The sequence below is a fragment of the Paroedura picta genome, chromosome 3 (genome assembly GCF_049243985.1).
Source record: "Paroedura picta isolate Pp20150507F chromosome 3, Ppicta_v3.0, whole genome shotgun sequence".
NCBI classification, from domain to species: domain Eukaryota; kingdom Metazoa; phylum Chordata; class Lepidosauria; order Squamata; family Gekkonidae; genus Paroedura; species Paroedura picta.
In genome coordinates this window covers 102,989,850-103,016,768 of record NC_135371.1, presented here as the reverse complement: position 1 = coordinate 103,016,768, position 26,919 = coordinate 102,989,850, and the positions used below count along the sequence as shown (strand labels likewise).

Sequence of the window (26,919 nt, the reverse complement as noted above, 5' to 3'; positions counted from 1 at the left end):
TTTGGATGTTAAGCATGCAATTCTTTATTATCTGGATAGGACCAGGGAATTCAGAAGATTGTAATCCTGTTTGTCTGTTACTGGGGGCCTAAGAAGGGTCACAGGTAGTCTTCCCAGTCTCTTTCTAGGTGGCTCGTGTCAGCGATTCATGCCACATACAGAATTGCTGCTCCCCCATGCCTATTACACCTGAAGGCACATTCGTTGAGGGCTCAAGCTTCTTCTTCTGCGTTCCTGAGACGAGTTCCTCTTTGTGACATCTGCAAGGCAGCAACATGGTCTAATGAGAGCTTATTCATCAAACATTATGCGATTGATTTGTCAGCGAGAGCAGAGGCACGGTTCGGTACTGCTATTCTACATTTGCATTTTTCCTGATGGACTCACCCTCCACCACAGGTATTTAGCTCATGAAAATCCCAATGTGGGACTGCATAAGATGGAAGATGAAAACAGAGTTGCTTACCTGTAACTGTTGTTCATCGGCATCTTGTGTGCAGGCACACATTCTCTCCCACCTGCCCTGCTGAGTCCTTAAGATGCCTTGAGTACTGGGGAGCGGCGGCAGAGAACTGAGGAGGGTGGGTGCTCCGCCTCATTTCCACGTGACCAACGCGCGGGAAAACCCACGCATGCGCGGTTGCGAAGCGGAGCGCTCTCTTTGGAGACTTTTAGCTAGGGAAGTTCCGAACGGTAGGCCTGCGCATGCGCTGTCCCAATGTGTGCCTTATGACTGATGGACAAATGGATGGACACAAGACGTCGATGAACAACAGTTACGGGTAAGCAACTCTGTTTTCTAGTCTTCTCTTGTGAAGGGAATCGTGGTCAGCATAGCAAAATCATTACACGTGATGAGAGATGGGAGTTGTGACCTAGGATCATTGTAGGGGTAGTTCATAAACACATAATTTCTTTATATGAAACCAAATTCTCTGGGCCAGATGAATTGCATCCAAGCCTACTAAAAGACCTGGCAAATGTAATTTCTGAGCCTCTGTCCATTATTTTTGATAATTCTTGCAGAACAGGTGAAGAGCCAGAAGATTTGAGTTGGGTAAATGTTGTTTCCATCTTCAAGAAGGGGAGAAAGGAGGACCCAGGTAAATACTGACCTGTCAGCTTGACGCCTATAGCTGGCAAATTTGGAACAAATCATCAAACAGCCGGTTCTTGAGCAGCTAGAGCGGATCGCTATAATTACTACGAGTTAGCATGGCTTTCTCAAGAATAAGTCATGTTAGACTAACCTTATTTCTCTCTTTTTTTGAAAAAAATGACTACCGTGCTAGATCAGGGAGATTCTGTAAACATAGTTTACCTTGATTTCAGTAAAGTTTTTGATAAGGTTCAATGTGATATGCTTATTGACAAGTTGGTAAAATGTGGTATGTATTCTATTACTGTGAGGTGAATTGAGAACTGGTTGACAGATCTCACCCAAAGGGGGTCTTCTACATGATTAATCATCTTCATGAGAAGAGTGACAAATGAAATGCCTTAAGGATCTGTTCTGGGCCCTGTGTTGTTCAATATATTTATAAATGATCTGGACAAAATAATAGAGGGGGCTCTTATTAAATTTGCAGATGATACTAAACTGGGAGGGATAGCAAACACACCAGAAGATTGAATCAGAATACAAGATGAACTTGACAGGCTAGAAAACTGGGCTGAAAGGAATAAAGTGAATTTCAATAGTAATAAATGTAAAGTTTGTCATTTAGGTAGGAAAATCATATGCACCACTATAGGATGGGTGAGACTTGTCTTGGCAGTAGTATGTGTGAAATGGATCTGGGTTTTTTAGTAGAACAGACACTGAACATGAGTCAGCAGTGTCACTCGGTAGCTAAAAATGCAAAAGGGATTGGGTCTGTATTAAAATAAGTATAGTGTCCCAATCATATGAGGTAATGCTACCGCTTTACTTCTCTATCATAGAGAAGATGGAGCAGAGTTGTTTTCTGTTGCCCCAGAGGGTCAGACCAGAACCAATCAGTTTTAATTAATTCAAAAGAATTTTCAGCTAAACATCTGTAAGAAGTTCCTGGCAGCTAGATCTGTCCCACAGTGAAACATGCTTCCTTGGGAAGGGGTGAGTTCTCCTCCTTTTCAAGTTTTTAGGCAGAGGTTAGTCATCTGGCAGAAATACTGATTTCATGCACTTAAACAGATTGTGAGTGGGTGGGCAGGAAGGGATGCATCAGTGTTTGTCTCTTGTAGCCCTTCCATGCATACCCAGGGAATTGCTGATCGCCACTGTGGAATGATAGTTGAATTTCCTGCAAGCCAGGCTGAATTCTGGAGATTTTTGGTGTGGGGAGGATCACTCGGGCATGAAATTTGGGTCACTGTGTGTGAGCAGGTAGTTGTGTTACCCTGCATTGGACTAGGTGACCCTGGAGGTCCCTTCCAACTCTATGATTGTATGATTCAATTCCCATGTTTCTGGGCAGTTCCCAAGGACAAACCTGACTTGGAGCTTATACTGTGTTTGGTTCAAGTCACTTCCCAGTAACATACACCATGGAGCAAAAATGGTTTTATTGAAGATATTCAGTAAAAGGTTTAAAACAAATCATATAGTTCAGTGGCAGTCAATGCACTGAAAATAATAACAGTATCTAGTTGACTACTTACTCAGTTTTTACATCAGAAATGTTGATTCTTATAGCAAAAGTGTGGTATTCCAGAGCATATGAGTATATTCAGGCATCACTGGTGGGCTAGGGGAGGAAAAGGGATAAAAGGAAGATAGTCTTTCCCATCATAGGCTATACTTTATAGGAATAATTTGCCATAACCTCTTGACCTTCCCCCAACCAATCAAAGAGCTTCCTCCAAGAGAAATCCTGGACAGAAGCAACCTTCTCTCTCCACTACCAGATTCACAGCTGAATTATGTAAGCTGGGAGAAGAGCTCAGTTTTTGTATCCAACTTTTAACTACACAAAGGAGTCTGAAAATCTTCCATTCCTCTTCCACAACAGACTCTTTGAGGCAGGTGGGGCTGAGAGAGCTTTGACAGAACTCTGACTGGCCCAAGGTCACCCAGCTGGTTTCATGTAGAGGACCTAGGAATCAACCCAGGTTCTCCAGAATAGAGGCCGCTACTCTTAACCAAGCTTGATCTTAGGTCTGAGAAATAACTTTGTCTAGTAACTGTGTATAGGTGTTATGTGTGTGAGTGTGTGTGTGTGTGAGTGAGAGAGAGAGAGAGAGGGGGGGGATCACTAGCACCTGCAAAAGAAGACAAGAGAATTAAAGTAAAAAAAAATTGCTGGAATTTCCAAAGATGGCTTTGTAATAAACCTCTGAATATCAGTACAAGAAGGCAATATCATAGGAAGGCCTTGGTGTCTACACCCTGTTGTATATCCTCCAGTGAAACTGGTTGGCCACAGTAGGAAACAAATTACATCAACCTTTCTCAACTTCTTTACCATTGAGAAACCCCTGAAACATTCTTCAGGCTTCAAGAAACCCTATAAGTTGCATATAGGAACTCATGTACACGTCCACTGGGAGCCCCTCCCCTTCCCAACCCCTCCAGGCCCTTCATTGGCCATTTTGAGATGGGTGGGTTGAGATGGCCGTATATGGTCATATTACCCGATAAATGATTAACAAATTGTAAATATATATATAATTAATTAACTCCCATCCATTCAGAAAACCCTTCCAGGGCCCTCAGGAAACCCCAGGGTTTCACATAACCGCGGTTGAGAAAGCCTGGACTAGACAGATCACTGGTCTGATCCAGCAAGGCTCATCTAACATTCAAGAAGCAGGCTCCTCCCTAGTTATGCAAACCAAATCTTTCCTGTCTGGATAAGAATGTGTCTTAAACTACAGGCAGCTGTGTAAAATATGCAGCTGTCCTCCAAGACCCTCTGGGGTTGCCAGCCAGATTTACATAGATGTTAAACCTTCATTGCCATCCGTACAAATAAGATGAGGGTTTCAGAACTGCCCGAGACAAACGCAGGGTGCATGGCATTCCCTGCACAGATCCAAGATCATACATAGACATTTCCCCCAATCATCTCTTCTCAAGCACAGGCAGGCACAATGAGATCTTAGGCAAGAATCCACATTCAGTGGGCTGAGCTGGGAAGGGAAGCCACATGAGTCAGCCTCTTGGGTTAAAACAGAAATAGCTTTCATTTGCTTATTTACTTAGAGGCAACACTAGATGCAGTCAGTTTTTTTAAATGATCTCATATTGTCTATTACGACTTGAAGTCCATAGACTTCATGTGTTTTTAAAGAAATTAATAGGCTTGCTCTTGGTTTCTTCCTCCTCCTCAGCATCATGCTCCTCTAGCACATGATTGAGATAGACAAGAAAAAAAAAGGTATGAAACGGCATTAAGAGATGTGTATCAGGATAATTATTCACCATCACCACCCTGAAACGTATTTCAAAACCTTTCAACACCACCATCATAAAAGACAAGAAAGCTACTAGCTATCTTGACTAAAGGGATCATTCACATTTAGAAGCAGGAAACTTCTGAATGCCAGTGCTGGAGGGCAATAAACAGCAGGAGTTGCCTTGGCCTCTGTCTCATCTGCTAGCCCTGCAGGACAGTTGGTGGGCTACTGTGTAAAACAGGTTAGACTAGATTAGGGGTTCTGAAAGTGGGCAGTACCCTCCTCTTGGGAGGGGGGAATGGAAGGATCCAGAGGGGCATTGAGGAATTTGAGGGCAGTAGTGGGGCAGCAGTCTCACTCTTCCTGCTGTGGCTGCGTTTTCCTCATGAGAAACATTCCAAGATGGTTTGCCATTATCTGCCTCTGGATAGGAGCAACCCTGGACTTCCTTGGTGGTCTCCCATCCCAGTGCTGACCACACACAACCCTGCTTAGCTTCCTGAAGAAAAAGACAGCTTCAGACAGTGGACTGGATGGTATCATATTCCTGCTGAGCTCCTTCCTCCTCCTCAGTCTCTGTTCTTCCCAGGCTCCACCTCAGATCTCCAGGAATTTCTTAAACCAAGGTTGGCAACTCTTCCCGCAAAGTCTTCATCTTTGGGAGGCTAAAAAGCCTTCTCCTGCTTGTTCCTGGTCATGGGAGTTTTCCCATCTGTCTTCCTTTCCAATGAGGACTCAAATAACAAACAAAAATCAAGTGTAGGCAATATAGTATTTTGATTTTGCAGTAGACTTAACAGCAGGAAAGAGGGGTGTGCATGTAGGGGCCCTAGGTATGTGGTTTGGGAGCCAAGAGGGCAGCACCCCCAAAAAGTTTGGGAACCACAGGACTAGAGGGACCACAGGTCCAGAGAAGCATTTTACATTCTTATGGAGGCAGTACCTGTCCTCACAATATTTCCAAATGTGAAGGGTACAGACACAAAAGGAAAAAGATAGCTACAAGGATGGCCATACAAGGCTAAGAGGCCATGAGGAAGAGAGATCAGAGTACCACATTCCATGGTTTCAAGATTCCATTAAAACAGACAAGAGTTGCAGGGCATCATGAAGATTAACAATCTTTTTTTCCTAACATAAGCTTTTGGGGACTTGAACCTTCTTTGTTGATGCTTTAATAGTTAATGAAAGCATATAACAAAAATGCTAATGGGGACTGCAGCAAAGAAATTAAAAGACGCCTTCTCCTGGGGAGGAAAGCTATGGCAAACCTAGACAGCATCCTAAAAAGCAGAGACATCACCCTGCCAACAAAAGTGTGTTTAGTCAAGGCTATGATCTTCCCAGTTGCAATGTATGGCTGCGAAAGTTGGACCATAAGGCCAAGCGTTAAAGAATTGAGGCTTTTGAACTCTGGTGCTGGAGAAGACTCTTGCGAGTCCCTTGGACTGCAAGGTGAACAAACCGGTCAGTCCTAGAGGAGATCAGCCTTGACTGCTCCTTAGAAGGCCAGATCCTGAAGATGAAACTCAAATACTTTGGCCACCTCATGAGAAGGAAAGACTCCCTGGAGAAGAGCCTAATGCTGGGAGCGATTGAGGGCAAAAGAAGGGGACGACAGAGAATGAGGTGGCTGGATGGAGTCACTGAAGCAGTAGGTGCAAACTTAAATGGACTCTGGGGAATGGTAGAGGACAGGAAGGCCTGGGGGATCATTGTCCATGGGGTCGTGATGGGTCGGACACGACTTCGCACCTAACAACAACATGCCAGAGATTCCTGCTTATTTTTGGTGCAAAAAGCTGACATGGCCACTCATCTAGAAATGTTTAATTAAATCACTAATATTCCATTCTCGGGCAAGGGACTTGTCAGTGATGGTGATTCAGCTCCCAGGGGTCTTGGATGATGCAAATTATCTACCTCTATCTAAATCTGAGCCATTTTGGGGACTGAGAATGCTTCGGTTGCCCACACTAGGACAGACAGGGAGTGTATCAGTCTTGGTTCTCCTGAAATTCTTGGCAGCTTTCAGTGGCATCAACCACTGCATTTTTCTCCCTAGCAAAGTAATGTTATGCAACAGTGTTCCAGGCCTTTTTGACGGGCAGATACCACAAGAGACCTCTGGGAGACTACTGGATGACTTCATAGCTCCGGGGGCCTCCATTTTGTCTCCTAAGAAACAAGACTTGGGGTACAGTGAGGTACAAAGAGAGCCATTAATTTCACAAATACCCTCCTGAGCAAATAAATACAGTGCAAAAGTTGTTGAGTCATCACGCAGGTAAGATCTTGAAACACACTTGCAGGGACAGCAAAGGCTCCATTTAAAGCAAAGTAATACTGTTTGTTTAAGCAGCCAAGTTATGGTAAGTCTGCAACTATATTCAGGAAATAAATGAATTATAATCCAGGAACCTGATTATCATCAAACATATGTTAAACTGATCTTTCTGTGGAAACTGAAATCTCAACATCAATTCAAGCTGCATAAAGACTGTTTACAAAGCATTTTCAGTTTCACATAACAGTTCTGGTGCTTTCATTGGAGCTTTAGCGAGTGCTAAATACCCACTCAAAAATAGTTCCCCCCTGTTACCCAGAAAACAAATTCTGTAGTTATGGGCATCCATACATATACAAATACCCAGAAGCTTGCTGAAACATTACCTCCTAGTAAAAGAGGGACCTTTGTTCAAACAGACTATTTATTTGGCAATTTTAGTTCATTTTCGGTCTTGATGTGCAGCCCCACATTGGCACTGCGCAAGCACAGGCCAGCCGTGGAAGTGTTTTTCTAGCTCTAGCCCTATAGGGGGCGGAGTCCCAATGTGTGTCTGCACACAAGACCTTAATGAACAATGGTTGCAGGTAAGTGCAACCCCATTTGACAAGAGTATTCAAGCAAAAAACCCATACCAGTTCCTGTAGCCCCTTGTGTCACTAAGAATCATAGCAGCCCAATGTTATTTGCTCAGGGTTAGTTCAGAACAGAGGGAAGGAAAAATCATTTGTGCATACATGTTCCTAAAGGGTATTGGGCCCTACAGGGAAGTTAGTTACAAGAGAAGGAGAGAGGCATGAAAACTGACTAAGGAGGTTGAAGTACGGCATTCTGGGAGTTCAGAGGCAGTTTGGGAGAAGGCACTGTGGTGGAAATAGAACGAGAAATATCCAGGAGGCTGAAAAGGAAAAATGTGGCTGGCCACAGTACACAACAGCAGGTCCAAGGGTGAGGAAGAACAGATTGGCCGGGGGGGGGGGGGAGAGCGGGGGTGGAAGCCAAGCAAGGACCAAGCATGCTGTTTGATCTTGGAGAGTGAGCATAGTCTTAGACAGCAGAGACAGCTCTGGATGATGAACCTAACCTAAACCCTTATTGAGAAACCTACAATATTTAACCTATATTTTTGTGCTCATTCTTGCAGTCTTGTGAGAACTGAAGGGGGCTCATAGGTATTCTACTAGGAATTGCTCTGGGGACTACTTTGATTTTGACAAGAGAATGTATTATCTTTGCAATGAACTCTGGAAGGTGACCAGATGCCTAATCTGATCGGCTGGTCTCTGAATTCAGGCATTCCACTAAAGATCTCATGCATCCAGCCACAAGGCCATGTGGCAGTTTCTCAAGGGGCAACTGGTTGTCTCACTTTGACTTGGTATTGGATTTTCTGTAGCAGTCTTCTGACTGGTCTAAGATCGAGTCCTCCTCTGGCCATCTGCTTTTCCTGGGTAGATGAAATGCAATTCCTCTTATATCCTTTCAGCATCTTCTGGCCCAGAGGAGTAACACCTCAGCAATTAGAAAAAGTGTTGGAGACACTTATGTTCTACTTCCTGTATACAGTGATGCCAATAGCCCTGTGCTATATGTAGGGTGGAGGGTCTGCTTGAAGCAAGCTTATCATCAAGCTGTGATTTTTGAAGCTCTCTAACCCATGGGGAACTTAATCAGTGCTGCATGGATGAGTACAGTTTTCAGTTAATCTCACTGAAAGTGCACATCATTTCTGTGGAATAATGACAATATTACATCAAAAGAAAATTCCCCACACAACTATGATATTTCAAACATTTTATTATAAAAGAAGATCTGGATATTTTGCTAACCAAATACTTGAGCACAAGTGTCAACTCGAGAGCTTGCATGACTCTCTAAGCAACTTCTACCAGGCACCTGAAGAGTCTCAAGAATAGGAGAACTTCACTTGGTTGTAAGGCCTACAGAAAAAAACACCATGTATCACACCCACTTTGTCAGATTTTCCCAAGGGGCCTGGAAATCAGCTGAGCTGTGACATTAAGTCAGCCCCCTTTCCCACAAATCTGCTAGAGGCTTGTGTCTAAATATTCCTAGAAAACCAACAACAAGTAATTCTTCCAGTTGTACCAAACATGGACAGGCACTGTGAATTATTAATGAAGTTGATCTACCATGTAGTGCTCAATGACCTTTTGCTGAAAAGTGATCAGATTCATGCTTGTATGCTGAATGCTTTTATCTGGACCCCTTGCTAGGTTTTCTGCCAAACAGAAACCCCTTGCTAGGTTTTCTGCCAAACTGGACCCCTTGCTAGGTTTTCCCTCAGGAAACCAAAATGCCCTTCTCCCTACTGCTATGCTCCTACCACCCATTTCACTAATGTCACACCAGTACCCTCTCCCCACTAGCGGTTCCACCAAGAGAGGCAACTCCCCCAAACATATAATTAGCAAAGACAGATACTCTTGCTGCCCAGACCAACACTCCCACATTTAGCCTATCCTTCTGAACCCTATGGAAACCATACATGACTCTTGCCGATCCTTTCCCCTCAGTCATGGTTGGTATTAGCAAACAAGCTGCCGTCCTGCAACAGACAGATACGTAGCACACTGCCAATCAGATTCAGCCTGGGTTTTGCAGTTGCAGCCACTTTAATGCCAGAAATGCACTGCAAAAGAAAAAGGGGAGAAATCAGATTACACAGTTTAACACAGCTGCTGGCTGATCACAGAATGACTATTATCAATTTCAAGATAGTTGCCCCTTGAAAGTCAAGACTTGTACAAGGTTCTTGACATATCAGAATTCGTTTTTTTGTTGCAAAAATCAGATTATCGCAGATATGTGGAAACACTTTCTGTCCGTCTGCTGTCCTGGGAGGTGCCTGCAACTCTGCCATAGTCCCCGGGCTGTTGGGGTCACATCTGCAGCAGCCTCCCCCATACATGCCCCAGCCTCTGAACCACTTCCAGGAGACCTCCAACAGGACACGGCTGCAATAGAAAGGCCTGCAGTCAACACAGTCACATCCAAGCTGGCCTCTACCAGCCACACCAAGTCCCCTGCTGCCAGCCCCAAAATCCAGGAGGGGAGCATGTGAGGCAGGGCCTGGCTTCCCACCAGAGTGTAGGAGGGGAGCAAATGCAGCACCCGTGGCTGGGAGCTAAGCTACACTCTGATCCAGGCGGTGAAAGCCAGGCTCCCGCTGTGCCCCAGCCTCACTGCACACGCTGCCCTCCTGGACTCTGGGTATGGGAGCAGAAGACTGGGTGCAGCTAGGAGGGCTTGGCTTGGATGAGGCTGTGCTTACTGCAGGTGTCTCTGTTGTAGGCACATCCCGTTGAAGGTCTCCTGGAAGTATGCTGGGGCATATCTGGGAGAGGCTGCTGCAGACATGATGCAGCATGGTGACCCCAACAGCCCAGGATTGTGGCCCGGCTTCAGGAACACCCAGGACAGCAGGAGGATGGAGTGTCCATCACTGAGGTGAGCCAGACGGCTGGGCCTCCTTCTCTCCTCCTCTTTGTCCTTTTTGCAGGGCTTGGCGTCTGCTGGCTGAGTCTCTGCTCTGCCCCACCCTGCCCCACTGAGGGCAAGAGGCCTCAGCTCGCCTCGCTCAATCCTCCTCCCTTTGCCCCGAAAACTGCCAAAACCCCTGCTGCCTCAGAGTTGCGGGCCTCAGCTTGCCTGCCTTCCAGTCATTGCCGGAGCCACCTTGCAATGTGCCTGGAAGAGGGAGGCTCTGGCTGGGCTCAGCAGCAGCCCACTACTGAAGGCCACGATCCTCCTCCTCATGGGGCTCAGCCACACTGGGCGAGTGCCTCTCTGCTGCAGCTGGGAGGGGCATGTCACTTCCACTATCATTTCTGTTGCTCTCAGCCTCCCAAGCATAGCATAAGACATTTCCTCCTAAAAAAACCGAATGCCACATGACTAAGGTGGGAGGCAGAAACTAAAGGCCTTGAACCCTACTCAAGCTTTTGCTTGAGTTTGCCTGAACTGTGCCACAGACTTCCAAGAACTGCCATGGGCAAGGGTCTATTATCTATGGGTTGAATTCTACAGAATATTCCCACTAACAGTAGACCTTTCCTCCATGGAAAGAAGCCTTCTACTAGTAGAAGAAGAAAAAGAAGAGTTGGTTTTTGTATCCTGCTTTTCACGGCCCAAAGGAGTCTCAAAGTGGTTTAAAATCACCTTCCCTTACTCTCCCCAGACACCCGGTGAGGTGGAGGGAGCTCTGACAACACTGATTGGTCAGAACAGCACTCTCAGGACTGTGATGAGCCCAAGGCTGGATGCATGTTGAGGAGGAGCAGGGAATTAAACCTGGCTTGCCAGACTGGAAGCTGCCACACTTAACCATTACACTATGCTGGCTCTTCTGTCAGTAGAAAAATTCAGCAGGATCCAACTCTGTCTACCCCTAATAGCCAATTAGTCTCTATGGCCATCCTTTCTTGGAGCTTTTGAGGGACTATGAAGGAGCACGCTGGCTTGCAGCCTTGGAGAACTTTTTAAATGCAAAATGTTATGCTCCTTCTCTTCTTCCTGAGTTACAGGATGACAGGGTTTTCTCTTGTTCTCATTCTTCGCTTGGGAGGCACCTCTTCCATATGTGGAGTGCTCTTCTCCCTGATCTTGCCATACAGTTTGTAGTACTTCAGAAGCACAAGGTCAGAAATAAGCACCCTATTTTCTCTAACAAGGGGTCAATTTTTAGCTCTCCGATGTCATTCCTCGTGTCACCTATTTTACTGAAGCATTTGAAAAGGCAATCAGTGGTGCTGAGGCATGTTGACTTGTTCACTGATAATCTGCTCATCTACAGGGAGGCAAAGCAGGTAGGCTCTAAAACAGCCAGAAGCAATGCATGTTCTATGCCTTGATCATGATGGGTGTAAGTGGGTGGGAACAGCACCAAAATCTTAATGTTTCCAGGAGACACCACAAAGCACATTCCTAAGTGGATTTATACCCTCCCCTAAGCCCACTGTTTTAAATTTCATATGATCATGTCAACAGAATTTCATTCTAATTCAACTGGAACAGAACAAAATTTGAATCCACTGGCAATTTTTTATTCAAGATGTAAGCTTTTGTGTGCAAGCACACTTCTTCAGATAACTTGCATGCAGACGTTTATATATCTTAAATAAAACGAAGGGTGACACCAGACTCAAACTTTGTTCTGCTGCTTCAGACCAACATGGCTACCCACCTGAACCTATCAACTGGAAGAGAATTTCTATGTAAATTAATGCATTAGCTTTTCATACTTTAAAATACTGCTATGCCCACCTTCATAAAACCACTGCCAGACTTTGAAAGCACGACTGCTCAGACCCATTCACTGACCAACCTTGACCATGACCAGGGTCTGCACTCTGCAACCCATGGCTCTAGAGTCAAACATGGTTAAGTACAGAAATAAGCATGGCTCCTTTTAAAAATAAAATAAAATCTTTAACATTAAGGTATTTTAGACTGATCGGTGGCTGGCTACAACAACCAGTATGTGAAGGGAATGACAAGCAAAGATTTGTATTGGACTAAAGGGCTTTTTGGAGGTTCTTAACAGAACAGGATATGATAGAGGTGAACAGCTGCCAGTAGTCCAGGTGAGAATCATGCACAGATTTGCCAGTGTTCTAAAAGAATTCTAAGTGTGCTCTTGGGTTTGTTTATGACACTGTGAGATCTTGTGTGCCACTTTCTAAAATGGGCATTGTAACAGCCCGTGTTTCGGCTGTGAAAACTTTTATGGATTGATGATCCACATAATAATTATAAGTACTGCTAAAATTGTATTGTATCATTTACACAAATAGGGTTTGTAATATTGGCTCTCTGTCAATCCCTTGTTGTGAATTTTGATGAAATCTGGCTCTTTAATCTCAAAAACCTCTTGACCTCGCTCAAGCCCATTCAAAGCATTAAGGAGGTCTGCAAAACTCTAAGATCAGTTTGTTCTTTCTTCTGGCTGCAATTTTGGTGCTAGTTCAACACTGAATACCATGTCCTGGCCTTCTGGATAGCCTAATTTACATTCCTTGCATGAGTGATGACACAAAAAGGGTTACGAGCGCATTAAAGTGTTGCCAACAAGCCTTCACACAAAGGAACATGGGAGGGAAGAGAAGGAGGACAGCAATACCAGACCTTACGAGGCATCTTGTGATGGAGCAGAAGGATCGTGATTTTCAGGTTCTGGGGGAGGAGCTGGCACCGAGTCTTCTTTCTTCTGTGCAGCCAGGAACTCATGAATTGCCTTCTCTATTTGCGGCCTGAAGATGTGGTTAAGTTTTGGATCTACCACCTGAGAAATAATTCTGTCCACTCCAGCTTCCAGCATCCCTGACCTGGGACAAAGACAACGGAGTCAATTTAGCTCCTCCAACATTTTTTTCCTCCTACCCTCACACCAAGAGCTGTCATGTCAGTTGTAATTAGCATTAATGTGGTATGAAGTATTGCCCTCTTGGTAGGTCCCTCCATGGGAGACTTGTTCCACTCATGGCAAAGAAAAGCAGCCAAGTTGGAACCTGCCACCTCTGTGGGTCCTTACAGAACCTGACAGCAGACATCTGGTCACATAATCACTTAAAAGAAACACTTGATGGGAGTTACTGCAGGCCTTCAAAACAGCAAGCAAACTGAAATGTGTCTTGGCACAAGCTAGGCCTGAAGAGAAGAGAACACATCTTGGAAAAGAGAGGTGGGAGAGGTCATCCTCCTGGCTAGTACATTTATAGCAAAAAAACCACAAACGCAGCCTTCACCCCAGGACTTGTCACCGTCACCTGCTCCTTACATCTGCCAGTCTAGACACATGGGCACTTTTTACAAGACAGACAAAAACAAACAAATGCAGCACAAGACAAAGAGCTTTTTTGGGGGGGAACAGCATGTCACTAGCCAAGATGTGACTTATTACTGCAAAGGCTGTGTTACAGAACGAGAGGGCATGGGCTGTTTGGTAGGGCTCAAGTCATGTCTGTAACAGACCAGGGGAGGCAAAACAGACATTGCCTAACATTTGGGAAAGCCCAGAGGGAGCCCGACTGTGTAGAAGGCTGCCAGCAGACATTGCTTTAAGGCTCAGTGAGCATCATGTTCAAATCTTATTTTTATACAGAGTATTTCTGGTCTGCCACACTTACAAATACCACACCTTCATCAGATGTATTCGGATGCACATGCAACTCCTGAAGTTGGCAAGCTGAGCCATGTTCTGAAACGGTAGTTGCCTACAATGTATGTGAGTACTGAAATAGTGCCAGCACAGAAAAGACACTTTCAAAAACGGCAGAGGCACTTTGCCAAGGAATGTAACTTGTCTGGTTCTGCACAGAGTAGCAAAAGTGCTGTGGATTTGTTTGAGCAATCTCACTGTTAACTAAAAGCAAAATGAAATGGAAGTGACTAGCTGGTAGTCTCCACTCATAATCGGGTTAGGCTTGTGTGCTTCAGCCACCAAAGCAGCTGTTCGTAACCAAAGCGGCCAGCGCCGCAGCGCAGGGTGAGGAACGGCACTGGTGGCAGCACCAGCAGGCAGATGCAGAGCTCTGCACCTGCGTGTGTGTGCCGACTGGTGCACTGGCGCTGCCCCTCCCCACTGACTGCAGTCCTGGCCACTTCGGGCATGAACGGCTGCTAGAGCAGTCGAAGCGCACAAGCCTAGGGTAGATCCTAACCAAGTCACTTCCACAAGCAGAAAAGAATGTGTGCGCTTTTTAAAACAGATTCCCACTTTGTACTGCTGACTGCCATGTTAGTCAATACACCAGGCTTTACTAACAACTGGACTATGGTACCAAACTGTACCACAAGAACCGCTCAACGGTACTGCAGTATTGGGGTATGTGTGTGTCGAAAAATGGTGGCTTTCTGCCATTGGGCTCTCCAGCAATTCAGGATTTCTTCCTAATTTGGGCACGCAGGTCGACCCACCTGTCCCAAAGTGGCCAATAATGGGCAAGGAAGGGATGGGATGGGGAAGGCCCCAGCTATTCATACCATCTCATCCAAGTCCTTCACTTCAGCTGGCGGTCAATAACAGACCTCCACCGTAACACCACTTATTTCCTACTCCTTTTATTCTTACCCAAGGACTCTCAGATCAACTCTCACTCTCAGACACATGTATTTTCCTCACAAATGTATATATATCCTTATCCATTGTTCCTCTTAATATTTGTGAAACAGCCCTGGGGGTGGAGAGTGTCCTGGATGTCCAAGATGGAATAGGGCCAATCACCCTCTCCAGCTCCCACCCTCCTTCCCTGGACGCTAGCCACTTTGCTCTCAGATGCCTGAGAGAGAGACACAGAGAGCCCTGCAAACCACAAAATGACTCCTGCTGGGGGAAGAGAGAGAGAGAGAGAGAGAGAGAGAGAGAGAGACAGACAGACAGACAGACAGACAGAGACAGAGAAACTGCAAACAACCCTTGCTTCCCTGCTATGAAGGAGCCCTGATTCCCTCCTATGGTTCCTGCTGCGAGAGAGAGAGATCTGCGCCTGCTAGTGTCCCCTGTGTATGTGCATATGTATGTATATATGTATATATACATATTAGTGTAGAGACACTGTAATCCTTCATATTAGTATCCTAGGTGTTAAGTCTCTACTATGCAGAGACTAAACTATACTTTCTTTCTCTATTATCCAAGATTCAGTTTGTAGTTATTGGAAATCTCGTGGTCCTACCATAAACTTGGCAAACCTAGCAATGCAGTTATTGCAGTAATATGTTACCGTCGAATGTAACTAGGGATGGGGTGGCATTAGACACATTAATTCTGGTGATGGAGGAGGAGAGGGGGAGATCTGGTGAGATTACTTCCTACAATGTGGCAGTAGGAGTGCTCTGTGTGATGTCACTTCTGGAGGCATACAAGGGAGGTGCGACCAGCTGACACTTCATGGTACACTGAAGTCTGAAAAATAATTCAGGGGTAACTCCATGGTATAAAGATTGAAAAGGCAGTAAAATTTCAAGGGTCTACAGCAGGTTGCATAGAGGGAGGGAGCTGAAAGAAAAGCTCTCTAATGCGAGTGCTGTTCTATTTGTGCAAGGTAAATCTAGCACTAAGTTTCTGGGAGAGGTGGAATAAAAACTGAGGACTGGAATGATACAAACATGCTACATATGCAACCAAAAGAAAAGTGAGCATAGAAGCCAAAATGTGTGCAGTGTTCTTGCTTCCCGCAGACTGCCTGCAATCAGCCATTTGTCGTATTTGTTTTTTAAACATTTTTAATTGAAAGTTTTACACAACCACAAAAAGGACACAAAACCTATAAACATTACCACCAACACCCCTTAAAATAACCCCAATAATAAATAATAATAAAGACACCTCCCCCAATAACTCCTAAGGGAATGCACTGTGATCTCCTCTGGGATCGCCTTACCCAGTGTGCAGTAGGCCTCATGATGCAGGAGCGAATGCTCTTACTAATTGCTGATTTGGACATGACCTTGCCCGTGTTTGGTGGATACACCAACAAGAAGAGACTGTGCTCCTAATATCCCTGGTTCTGTCATTATAAACCCTGAGGGCCCTACACATATCAAGCTTGTGCCAAGTGTGTTGCTCCTCTGTTTCTGGCTTGGCAAAGAAAGAAGGATGGTTAATTTATTGGGATAAATGAGACCTAGAATCCACCTTTGGCCTAAACAAGGGCTTGGTCCTTAGATCTACCCTATGCTTACGGAAGACGCACAAGTCTGTGTCTACAGACAAGGCATCCAGCTTGGACATTCTCTTGACTGAAGTTATAGCTACTAGAATAGGGGGCTTCAGAGCTAGTCTATTCAAAAGAACCGACTTCAGTGGCTCAGAGGGGGCCTTTGTTAGAGCCAGTAACAAAATACTTAATTTCCAAGTAGGAAAGTGATGTCTCAGTGGAGGCTCCGCCATAGCAGTTCCTTTGAGAAATCTTAAGGTGTGGAGGTGTTGTGAGAGTGGAATTCCTCCCTTAATGCCTGTTGACAATGTTGCTACTTGTCTATGAAGCATCTCAGAATGCAGCCCAGTTGAAACACCACCCTGCAAAAATTCTAGGATGCTCTTGATCTTGGGTGAACTGGGATCAACTGACTTCCTTCTAAATAAACTATCTGACAACCACTTTTGAGAAGCAGTTATAGATCCTGGCAGTGGATCCTCTTCTGGACATCAGAATGGTATTGTAGCCCTTGCGTCTCAGAGCCAATCTTTCAACAGCCATGTGGTTAAGCCTCACCACTCTGGTCGAGGGCACCACAGGGACCCCTGCAGAAAGAGATCAAGGAAAATTGGAAGAGTAGGATGCTGCAAGTCTGTTTTCTGAAGGATGGTGCCACAAGAATCACTTGACCCCACAGTACTCTTACCCTTTTTAGAAGCCTTGGAAGAACTGGCCCTGGAGGGAACGCGTACAATAGCCCTTGCAGCCATTCCGCCATTTGGGTGTTTCTGCATCGGAGTGGTGAAACCTGGAGCAGTACCTGGGGACTTGATGGTTTATGTGTTTTGCAATCAGATCCAGGATCGGCATCCCAAATCGAAAGATAATCTTCTGAAATATCCTCCTGTTCAGGGATCACTCTGCCTCTTGTAACCTCTGCCAGCTGAGTCAGTCCGTCTGTGAGTTGAGGACTCCCTGCATGTGTTTGGCTCTGAGTGATGCCAGATGCTTCTAAGCCGACTACAGAATCTGCTTTGCCTCCTGCAGCTTCCTAGACCTAGTCCCACCTTGATGATTGATATAGGCCTTTGCCGACATGTTGTCTGTCCGAATCACTACATGGGCACCCTTGATCTCTGATCTGAAGAATTTCATTGCTAGAAATATAGCCCTGACCTCCAACAGATGGATGGGCTGTTTCTGTTCCAGAGGGGACCAGGAACCCTGTGCTGTCTTGTGGTTCAGCAGTATCCCCCAACCGGTCAGGCTTGTATCTGTGAAAATCTGTTGCAATTGATTGATGTGAAACTGCTTGCCTTGACAGAGATTCTTTGGATCTGTCCACCAACCCAGACTGCTCTTCACCTGAGAATCGAGGACCACTCACATATCCACCTTGTTGGTATTTTCAGTTGGAAGAGCCTCAGTGCCTGCTGCAGGGGTCGAGCTCGGGCTCTTCCCCACTGTACTGCTTCCAAATTGGATACCATCAGCTCCACAAGGCTTGCCAATTGAAGAAGCAAAGAACGCCTTGCCTTGATGACTGAGGCTGCTGCCTGAATTGTCTTGAGCACCTTGGTTTGTGGAAGAAAGACAGGCGAGCAGTGTTTATCACCATGCCCAGGTGCTCCAGTTGTTGAGTTGAACTCAGAAAGCTCTTGTCCTTGTTGACAATGAAACCAAACTGTTCTAATATCTGGATGGTCCTCTGTATGTTCATGATGGATTTCTCCCTGGAGGGTGCCCTGAGAAGCAGATCATCCAAGGATGTATATGGATCCCCTCCCTCCTTAGGAGGATTGCTACATTTACCAACATCTTTGTGAAGACCCTTGGAGCCGTGGATAGGCCAAAGGGTAGGCTCTTGTACTGAAAGTGCTGCTGCTCTACACAAAACCATAAGCAGCATCTGTGGGACTGAAAAAGGGTATGTGGAGGTAAGCCTTCTGGAAGTCCAAAAATGTAAGGTATTCTCCCTGTTGGAGCGCCTCCGATATGGACTGGAGAGTCTCCATGTGAAACTGTCCTAGTGTTATAAACCTGTTTACATATTTGAGGTCTAGGATTGCTCTCCATTCCTTGTTTTTCTTTGGGATGGTGAATAAGAGAGAGTACACACCCTCCTCTTGTTCTGAAACTGGGATGTTCACCAGATGTTCTATTGCCTTTAAAATTCTCTGCCTTTTTTCTGGACTCCCTGCAACCAGGGATTGGAAAATTTTTTTGGGGGTAGTATGTGAAATTCTATCTTGTACTTCTGTGAAGCTACCTCTTGAGCCCAGAATTCTATGCTGGTGTCCAGCCAGGGCTGCTGAAACTCCAGAAGGCTACTCCCCACTGGAAGGGTTGGTGAGTCATGCGTTTGAAGATTTATTTTCTTCTTCAGCTCGATTAGATCAGCCCTGCTTGTATTGAATGAATCTAGAGTTGTAACCACCTCTATGGTACCCTTGTCTGCTTTGACCCCAGGAACCCTTTTTTCCTTCTGGGTGATAACTGGAGCTGGATGCTTGATTCTGGGAGAAGAAGAAGAAGAAGAAGAGTTGGTTCTTATATGCCGCTTTTCCCTATCCAAAGGAGGCTCAAAGCGGCTTACAGTCGCCTTCCCATTCCTCTCCCCACAACAGACACCCTGTGGGGTGGGTGAGGCTGAGAGAGTGCTGATATCACTGCTCGGTCAGAACAGTTTTATCAGTGCCGTGGCGAGCCCAAGGTCACCCAGCTGGCTGCATGTGGGGGAGCGCAGAATCGAACCCGGCATGCCAGATTAGAAGTCCGCACTCCTAACCACTACACCAAACTGGGAGGAGGGAAAGGGCTGCCTGTCCCCAGAATGCAGCATGGTAACACCTTTTTCTTATTTCTAGTTTCCACTAACACTCTGTCCAGAGCGTCCCAAAATAACTTATCCCCCTGGAACAGATATGCTGTTATGATGGTCTTGGAATGGGAATCCATCTGCCAGGCTTTTAACCAGAGCATATGTCTGGCCACTGTAGTGGAAGCCATAGCCCAAACTACAAACATAGCTGTGTCTAGGGAGGCATCGATTGTGTAAACTGGTGCCTTAAGAACTTGATTAGTCCCCTCAACCTCGAGTATCAGTGTCAACAAGTTCTTGTCAAGAATTGTGGAAGCCCCGACTGCAATGGCCATTGCTTCATGTGCCTTGCGCAAGGCTGCATCATACTGTCCATCACATCTCTGAGATATCCTTGACCATCCTCCAAGACCAATCCAAAAGACTGAAGCACAGACACCGGACCATCGATAGCTGGCACCTGTAACGTGGACTCAGTATAATCAGGTAGGGTACGCATTTTCTTGATAAAGGAGGGAAATTGCTTAGTTACAAGGGATTTTCCCATTCAGCTCTAATTTTCCATTAAAAAAACTCAGGCAATGGAACGTTCTTTAAAGAGGTTTCTGGCTTGGGAATAAATACTCCACGGAACATAAAACTTCCTCACCACCTTGGCAGGGGGTTCCTCTGACTGCTTTAAGTCCAGAATAGAGATGGATTTAATAAAAAGGAACATTAAAGAAATGTTCAGTCTGTTGAGGGACCTGGATAGGTTCCACTTCCTCCTCATCAGTAATAAATCCACCTTTTTCATGTTCTCTAGCTCCAGTTCCTCCTCCGAGATATAAGAATGCCAACAAGAGTAATGTGGCCTCTTTTGAGCTGCCTTGATTGGCCATCTGCTCTATGGGGGCCTGGATGGGGTAGATTCCCTACACCCTTTAGATCTACAGGTGAGAGAGGAGGATCGGGACCTGGAGCAATGGTCTTGGAAAGTAAGGGGGCCTGCTGCTTACAAAACATATGAATCTTGGCCTGCATAGAATCTGAATATAAACAAAAAATTCAGGAGGCATATTGAATCCTGCAGACTGATTTGGCTTGTGGGAGCCACATGGTTCCACAACGGGTATTCCAGTCTCGGAACGCTGTCCATGCTCCGAAGCTGCTGCCGCCACCTTCCCTGAAGCCTTTGCCGTTGCCTTCGCATCCCTGGGCTTCTTAGGCCCTTTGGAAATAATCAGCATATGTTGCTCATCTTCGGAAATCATCGTCCTCGCAGTTTGCCACAATTTTGTATCCTTCAGCACCTAAAATGGCCACTGAAGCTGCTGCCGTGGCTGCTTGCCACTTTACTCTCTCTCTCCTGCACTCGATTTTAGGGCAGCTAGCAAAGCAGAAGAAAAATAAGAGGTGAAACAGGTGGAGAGGGAGAGGAAAGGGTGAGGGACTAGAATAAGAAAAAAGAAGTTTAGTCCAAAAAGCAAGACACCTAGTCAAACGTTGCTCTCTGTCTCGAGGCAGAAAGAAGACTGGCAACAGGAAGTTCAATTTAGTCCTGCCTCCCTCAAGGAAGTATGGGAAACACCCACCGAGCTGTTCTCTTGATCTGAGGGAGAACTGAATAGCTTCAGTGGCATTCTGGGGCTTTTGTGACCCTTCTATTTTGCAAGGGCTGTGGCAGTTAAAGTGAATAAGATGGCCAAGCAGTTTTTGTTGACATGCTGTGAAATCTCAGCAAAATGAATGTCTTAAGATCAAAGATTAATAAGCAAAGAACCCACGAGGACTTGCAGAACTGTTTCACATCACCTTGCTCACATTACTACCTCTTTCTCTGCTCCTGACAGCACCAATATCCTCTCCCCTTTCCCTGCTTCCTTCTTTTCCAACTTACAATCAGCCCTTCTTTACCTGCCTGTCAGCTTTATTTATATCACACCCTTCTCCCCAATGAAATTCCAAAGCTGCATATAAATATTATCTCCTCCTGTCAGCTTTATCTTCACAACAACCTTGTGAGGTGGATTAGGCTGAGAGAATGATTGGCTCAAGGCACTCAGCAAGCTTCCAAAGCAAAGTTGAGATTTGAACCTGGGTCTCCCAGATCCTGGTCTCAAACGCTAACTACACCACCACACTGGCTCTCAGACATTTATTCTTTAAACCTCCTGGTAGGATCTTCCTGGAAAAAATCTGGCAAAGATGCAAAAGTCCTGAAATAGCAAGTTGCTTAGCTGGATTGTGTGGTGGCCAGAGCCATGCCCACCCAAGCAGCACAGGTTGCCTGCAGCTTGGTCCAGATGAGTTAGAATAATAGAATAACAGATTTGGAAGGGACCTCCTAGGTCATCTAGTCCAACTCCCTGTACTACACAGGGCACTCACAACCCTACCGCTTATCCACTGTAACCTGCCACCCCCTTGAGCCTTCACAGAATCAGCCTCTCCGTCAGAAGGCTATCCAGCCTCTGTTTTAAAATTTCCAAACATGGAGAGCCCACCACTTTCCAAGGAAGCCTGTTCCACTGAGAAACCGCTCTAACTGTCAGGAACTTCTTCCGGAATTTCTTTTGCATTAATTTCATCCCATTGGTTCTGGTCTGTCCCTCTGGGGCAAGAGTTGTATGGCATAAAGTCATCTGGTAGCCATGGCCACACCTGGTGAGTCACAGAAATTGCATATTAAGCTGCCCTGTGGATGTTGGTGGACTTGGCCTCCAGGGCAGGAAGAATGAACTGAGAGTCCTAGAAAAGGCCCGCCCCACACACACACACAAACCTTTTAACTGACAGAAATCAGGTTTGAAGGCTGGCAATACTGTGGATTCCTATCAATCCCACAATGGTCAGGGAGATCCCTTTCTTAGTGCTACAGGTATTGCTCTTATTATTTGGGAGGCTTTTAATCTCCCCCTGTGTATTTTTTTTAAGTTTCCAGATTTTTTCTGCAAACACAGGTATTTTCTTACATTTGAAGAAAGATATGCCATGTCTCCACATCCCCAACGTCTGGATTTATCTAACCACAGGTGAGGTCATATTGATAATTACTGCAATCATTTTTGCTATTTTTGCCAAGTGTGCTACACTCCTATGAAGGTCTTTCAAAGTAACATGCACATTTTATACCAACCTGCCTCCAAAAAGCTCAGGACAACATGAATCTTCCTCCTTCTATTCCCATATTACTCTAATAGCAACCCTATGAGGTGTATTGAGCTGAGGTTGACTGACCCATGTTGCTCATGGAAGAATGCAGATACCTCAGCCCACTTGGTTACTATTGGGTTAGCTGCTCTGATCATGGGGGTAGGAGAGGGGTGAAGAACTGCGTTTGTACTAATTAAACAGTTAAAACTTACAGCATTTTAAAGCCAGTCCACTCTCATTCTCAACACACCTCAACAACAATTTTTGAAACCTATTACTGTCAGTTTTACTGTGCAGCTCTCTAGATAGCAGTATAATATCAACAGTAATTTTAAAATGGTGTTTTCTGCTTATTTGAATGTATACTGCTACAAGCATTTGCACCCGAATCTATTACGTCCTCTACTATTTTCAAAAAGCAATATGCGTTATTCCACCTTCTCCTGGAAACAGTAATATATATATATCAGTAAACAGTTTGGATAAAGTGAAGGCATTTACAATACAACAGATTTTATATAGTGGGTAGTATATGACAAACAATCTGCAATCAGCCAAAAACTCTTATGCTATGTGAAATATCATGGATTAGCTACAGCCATAGGGTCAGAACCAAACAAACACTCATGTGCTGCCACTGCTCTCTGCTGGTAAAAATAAAATAAACCACCTAGACTATTCAAGCTGCTGCCCCCTTATGATGAAAATGAGCAGAAATAAAGCATTCCTAAAAGGCAACAAGTTAGCAAGACATTCCTTTCTTCTGGAATCTGATGGATGCTTCTGTCTGTCCACTGGGGTCTTACAGATCCCATTCTTGGAAAAACCTGACACTAATTAACAAGAGGATATCAAGCTCTTACAGTGAAACCCTGACCAGAGTGACACTCTTTAAATGCCACTGAAGTCAATCAACTTGAAAGGGTGTCACTCTGCTTAGGACTAAAATAAATCAAGAACCACAATCAATGAGGTAAACTTAAGACTATAAAGATCATCAAAGTTAAAAGTAAATGTTGCAAAATTAACTTCCTACTCACAAATCATTTGACTTGGACAATTCTAAAAGCATTTTACATACTGTGTCACACTTTGCCTTAGGCCATTCCGCAACTGGTTCTTGTTCATTGTTGGGTTCCATTCTTGCTTATCCAGGTGAGTAGATACAAAATTGTCCACTTTCTGTCTCAAATTCTGATAGGCTGGCTAAACAAAACAGTCTAGTTAACACATGCCAAAAAAGACTCAACAATCCATTCCTGAACTGCAGCATTTTTATTCTGCCATTAATTTGCTTTCCCTCCTCAGAATGGTTTAAGAGACAAAATGAACTAATTTTGGTCCAGTAACAGAGAATTCTAGCTCAACAGTGAGTGGTAGATTCAATACTGAAAACATTGTATCATATGACAATTACTATGACAGGACATGGTAACAGCCACTTGTTCAGATGATATTAAAGGATTAAACAAATCCATGGAAGAAAAGTCCATCAACAGGTATTGGCTATGATGGTCAAATGGGACCTCTATATTCAGAGGCAGAAGAGAGGGCCAGAAGGAAATCCTGGGTTCCTGTACAGAGCCATGCAATGGCAAATCACCTTCTGCCATGCAAACCCATAAATCAACAGCAATTTGACAACACTTTCTACTACTACCACTACTTCAGAACCCTTTCACTTAAAAATAAAGCCTCAATAATTTTCCAAAGCTGTCTTACAGTAGGCTTTCTCAACCATAGTTTTATGAAACCCTGGGGTTTCCTGAATAAGTTTCCAACCTTTCCTTGGAAAGGAATCCTGAATAAGTGGGAGTTAATTAATTTTTATATATATTAAAAATGTGTTAAACATTTGTCAGGTGATATGACCATGTATGGTCATGTGGCCTGCCCCCCCCCAGCCAATGACGGGCCTGGAGAGGGTAGGCAGGGGAGGGGCCCTGGGTGGATGTGTACACAGCTGTGTCTCTCAACCATATCCTGTGCCATCAGATCACTTCTGGGGTTTCTTGAAGCCTGAAGAATGTCTCAGGGGGTTTTCAATGGTAAATGAAAGCTGAGAAAATTCGCCTAACATAAAGATGAGCAGAGGTGATGCAGTGGTTCCTTCTTGCTCATGCATAATGGGGAGGAAGCGAAGAAAAGAGGGAGAGCAAATGTGGACACTTACTAAAAACTATTGATTTCAATGAGTTCAGATTGCAATAATTCCACCAAAAGTGGCCTTGTAAGACCTGTCATCCCGGGAAGAAGGGAAGAGCATTATCTATTCAACGGCAGTATTTTTAATGTTGAAAGGCACTTCGAGAATTCCATGGCTGACCATGAGCACAGAAATCAGACGAATACCCATGCCAGATGTGCAGAATATACCCAGTTGGCCCCGCACAGTGTACTGCGCCCGTGCAACCCTGGGGAAACGCCAGAAGCGCCTAACCTCAGCTAGTCACAAAGCGCATTTCCGGGGGGGGGGGAGACCTTAAGCACTTCCCGCGGGGGAGGAAACTGCGGGCGGCTGAAGGAAGCCAGCCCCCCACCTTGGTGTCCACGTCGGCCAGGCAGTCCCTGCGGAAGGCGTCGAAGAGGCCGCGGCTCTTGAGCTGCCCCACTATCAGGGCGATCAGCTGAGCATCGCCGGGGGGCAGCGAGGCCGGGTCAGTAGCCGCCGACCCCGCGGAGCCCCCTCCGGCTCCGCCTGTGCCAGAGGCCACCCCGCCGGGCTCCGCCATCTTCCTGCCCGGGCCCTCCCAGCGCCGCCCGAGGGGCCACCGCGCCGCTGCTGCCGCCAAAGGAGGTCGCGGAGCCGGCGGCGGCGGCAGCAGCAGCGGCGCCCGCAGTTGTCGGCAGCGGTGGTGAGGTTGTTGCAGTCGCCGAGGGCGGCGCGCACCATTCTGCGTCACTCCTTCCCTCTGCATGCTGGGAACGCGAGGCCTCTCCTGGGCCGCCCAGAAAACTTTAAAGCCCAGAATGCCTTGTGGGCCCGCTCTAGCAGGCGCATATGCCGGCGCGGCGGCTGAGCCCTCTGGGACATGTAGGCGCCTTGACAGCCCTGCGCATAGTGAATCAAGCTTGCGCGCGGTTCCGACGGCGCAGGGGGAGGGAGGACGTTCCATGTAAACTTCATGAAGATGATAGTGCTGCTTCGCTTGCCGCTTACAAGGGAGGGAGCAGCTCTCTCTCTCCCCCCCCATCCTCCTCCGTTTCATTTTTCCACCCCCCCCCCCCATCTAGTATCTCCTTTATTTCCACGACTTATGGCAAATGCGCTTGCTAACTGGAGCTTTATTTGAAAGAACCGTTTTCGACGAGGTCTTCTTCACTGGGAAGGCGAGAATTTTATGCACACTTATTTGAGAACTAAACCAGCAGAATTTACTTCCGAATAAAACGTGCATAAGCTGTAGGTGTGTTTATTTGGGGCTGTGGTTTGAGTAATCTGCCCTTTGTAAGAACAGTACAGCCTCAACTGAGCTTAACGCTTATTAACTTTTGCATTAGCTTCCTTCCCTTCTTTCTCCCTTTCATACTCTCCCCCCTTCCATCTTCCCTGTCTCCAGACTGTAATGCCAAGGCTTTGAGCACCTCACCATCTGGCTGGTTTGGTTTTATTTAAAGCTCCCTACATTTCCTGGTACCCAGCTTGCTGCTTGGGGGTAAACGGTAATGACTGGGGAAGGCACTGGCAAACCACCCCGTATTGAGTCTGCCATGAAAACGCTAGAGGGCGTCACCCCAAGGGTCAGACATGACTCAGTGCTTGCACAGGGGATACCTTTACCTTTACATTTCCTGGGTTCTCATGAGGGAAGTGCGGAGGAAATTGTTATATGCTGTGCTTGTCCTATTGTATTCCAGTTCTGACAAGATACTTCTGAGGTTAACTTTCTTGTTTTAGAATAATTGCGTCCTTTGCATCAAGTCAGAGACTGTGTTTTCTGGGAAACTGAAGATTCTTGACAGACAGTTGGAACTCTTATCCTCAGGACTCATGTCCCTTTCAAAACCTGGGTCTTGAATTGGCCGGCCCATTTAGAATCATAGAATCATAGAGTTGGAAGGGGCCATACAGGCCATCTAGTCCAACCCCCTGCTGTACGCAGGATCAGCCCTAAGCATCCTAAAGCATCCAAGAAAAGTGTGTATCCAACCTTTGCTTGAAGACTGCCAGCTCACCACCTCCTTAGGCAGCCTATTCCACTGCTGAACTACTCTGTGAGAATTTTTTCTCCTGATATCTAGCCTATTGTAGTTTAAACCCGTTACTGCGTGTCCTCTTCTCTGCAGCCAACGGAAACAGCATCCTGCCCTCCTCCAAGTGATTTATGGTTTCTCGTCTGATAAAGGTTGTTCCTGTTGAACTGTCACTGTCTAAAACTTATAAAAAATGTTCATCCTGTTTTCTGTTGCAGCATGCTTCGTTGTGCTGTGGACCCTGACAAATGGCATGCGGCCCCAGAAGCTCCCATTCCTACCCTTGCAGAGTCCCACACTCATTATGAGGTCAACAAGACCTCGGATTCTAGGATGCATTGGGAAAAGCTCCAGTACCTAGTTGACTGAAAAGAATTCCCTGTGGGGGACCGGGAGTGCGTTGACATGTCCCATGTGTGGGTCCCTAAGTTTCAAGATTT

General features: G+C 45.7%; 1 protein-coding gene across 4 annotated transcripts; it reads right to left on the bottom strand.

Annotated features, from left to right (window-relative positions):
- Positions 1 to 25,427, bottom strand: BOD1 (biorientation of chromosomes in cell division 1). 4 transcript variants are annotated; one of them, XM_077327029.1, is made up of 5 exons: positions 24,826 to 25,427; positions 23,367 to 23,491; positions 12,820 to 13,014; positions 2,644 to 2,729; positions 1 to 260 (listed from the first exon to the last, which is right to left on the bottom strand). In XM_077327029.1, the coding sequence occupies exons 1-4, from the start codon at positions 25,399 to 25,401 to the stop codon at positions 2,672 to 2,674; spliced, it is 954 nt and encodes a 317-aa protein (XP_077183144.1). In that variant the 5' UTR covers positions 25,402 to 25,427; the 3' UTR covers positions 1 to 260; positions 2,644 to 2,671. The 4 variants fall into 4 exon arrangements, with proteins under 4 accessions (XP_077183144.1, XP_077183147.1, XP_077183148.1 ...); XM_077327032.1 differs by lacking the exons at positions 1 to 260; positions 2,644 to 2,729 and adding an exon at positions 3,220 to 3,243; XM_077327033.1 differs by lacking the exons at positions 1 to 260; positions 2,644 to 2,729 and adding an exon at positions 8,447 to 9,320 and having other exon boundaries at positions 12,815 to 13,014.
- Between the last annotated feature and the right edge of the window lie 1,492 nt (positions 25,428 to 26,919).

Excerpts from the sequence above, each read along its gene's own strand:
- BOD1 (XM_077327029.1), bottom strand. The coding sequence starts at position 25,401 with ATGGAACGTCCTCCCTCCCCCTGCGCCGTCGGAACCGCGCGCAAGCTT. Across the intron at positions 23,492-24,825 it reads TGGCCGACGTGGACACCAAG|CCAGCCTATCAGAATTTGAG; the intron begins GTGGGGGGCTGG and ends TGTTTTGTTTAG. Across the intron at positions 13,015-23,366 it reads CTAAGGCAAAGTGTGACACA|GTCAGGGATGCTGGAAGCTG; the intron begins GTATGTAAAATG and ends TCTTTGTCCCAG.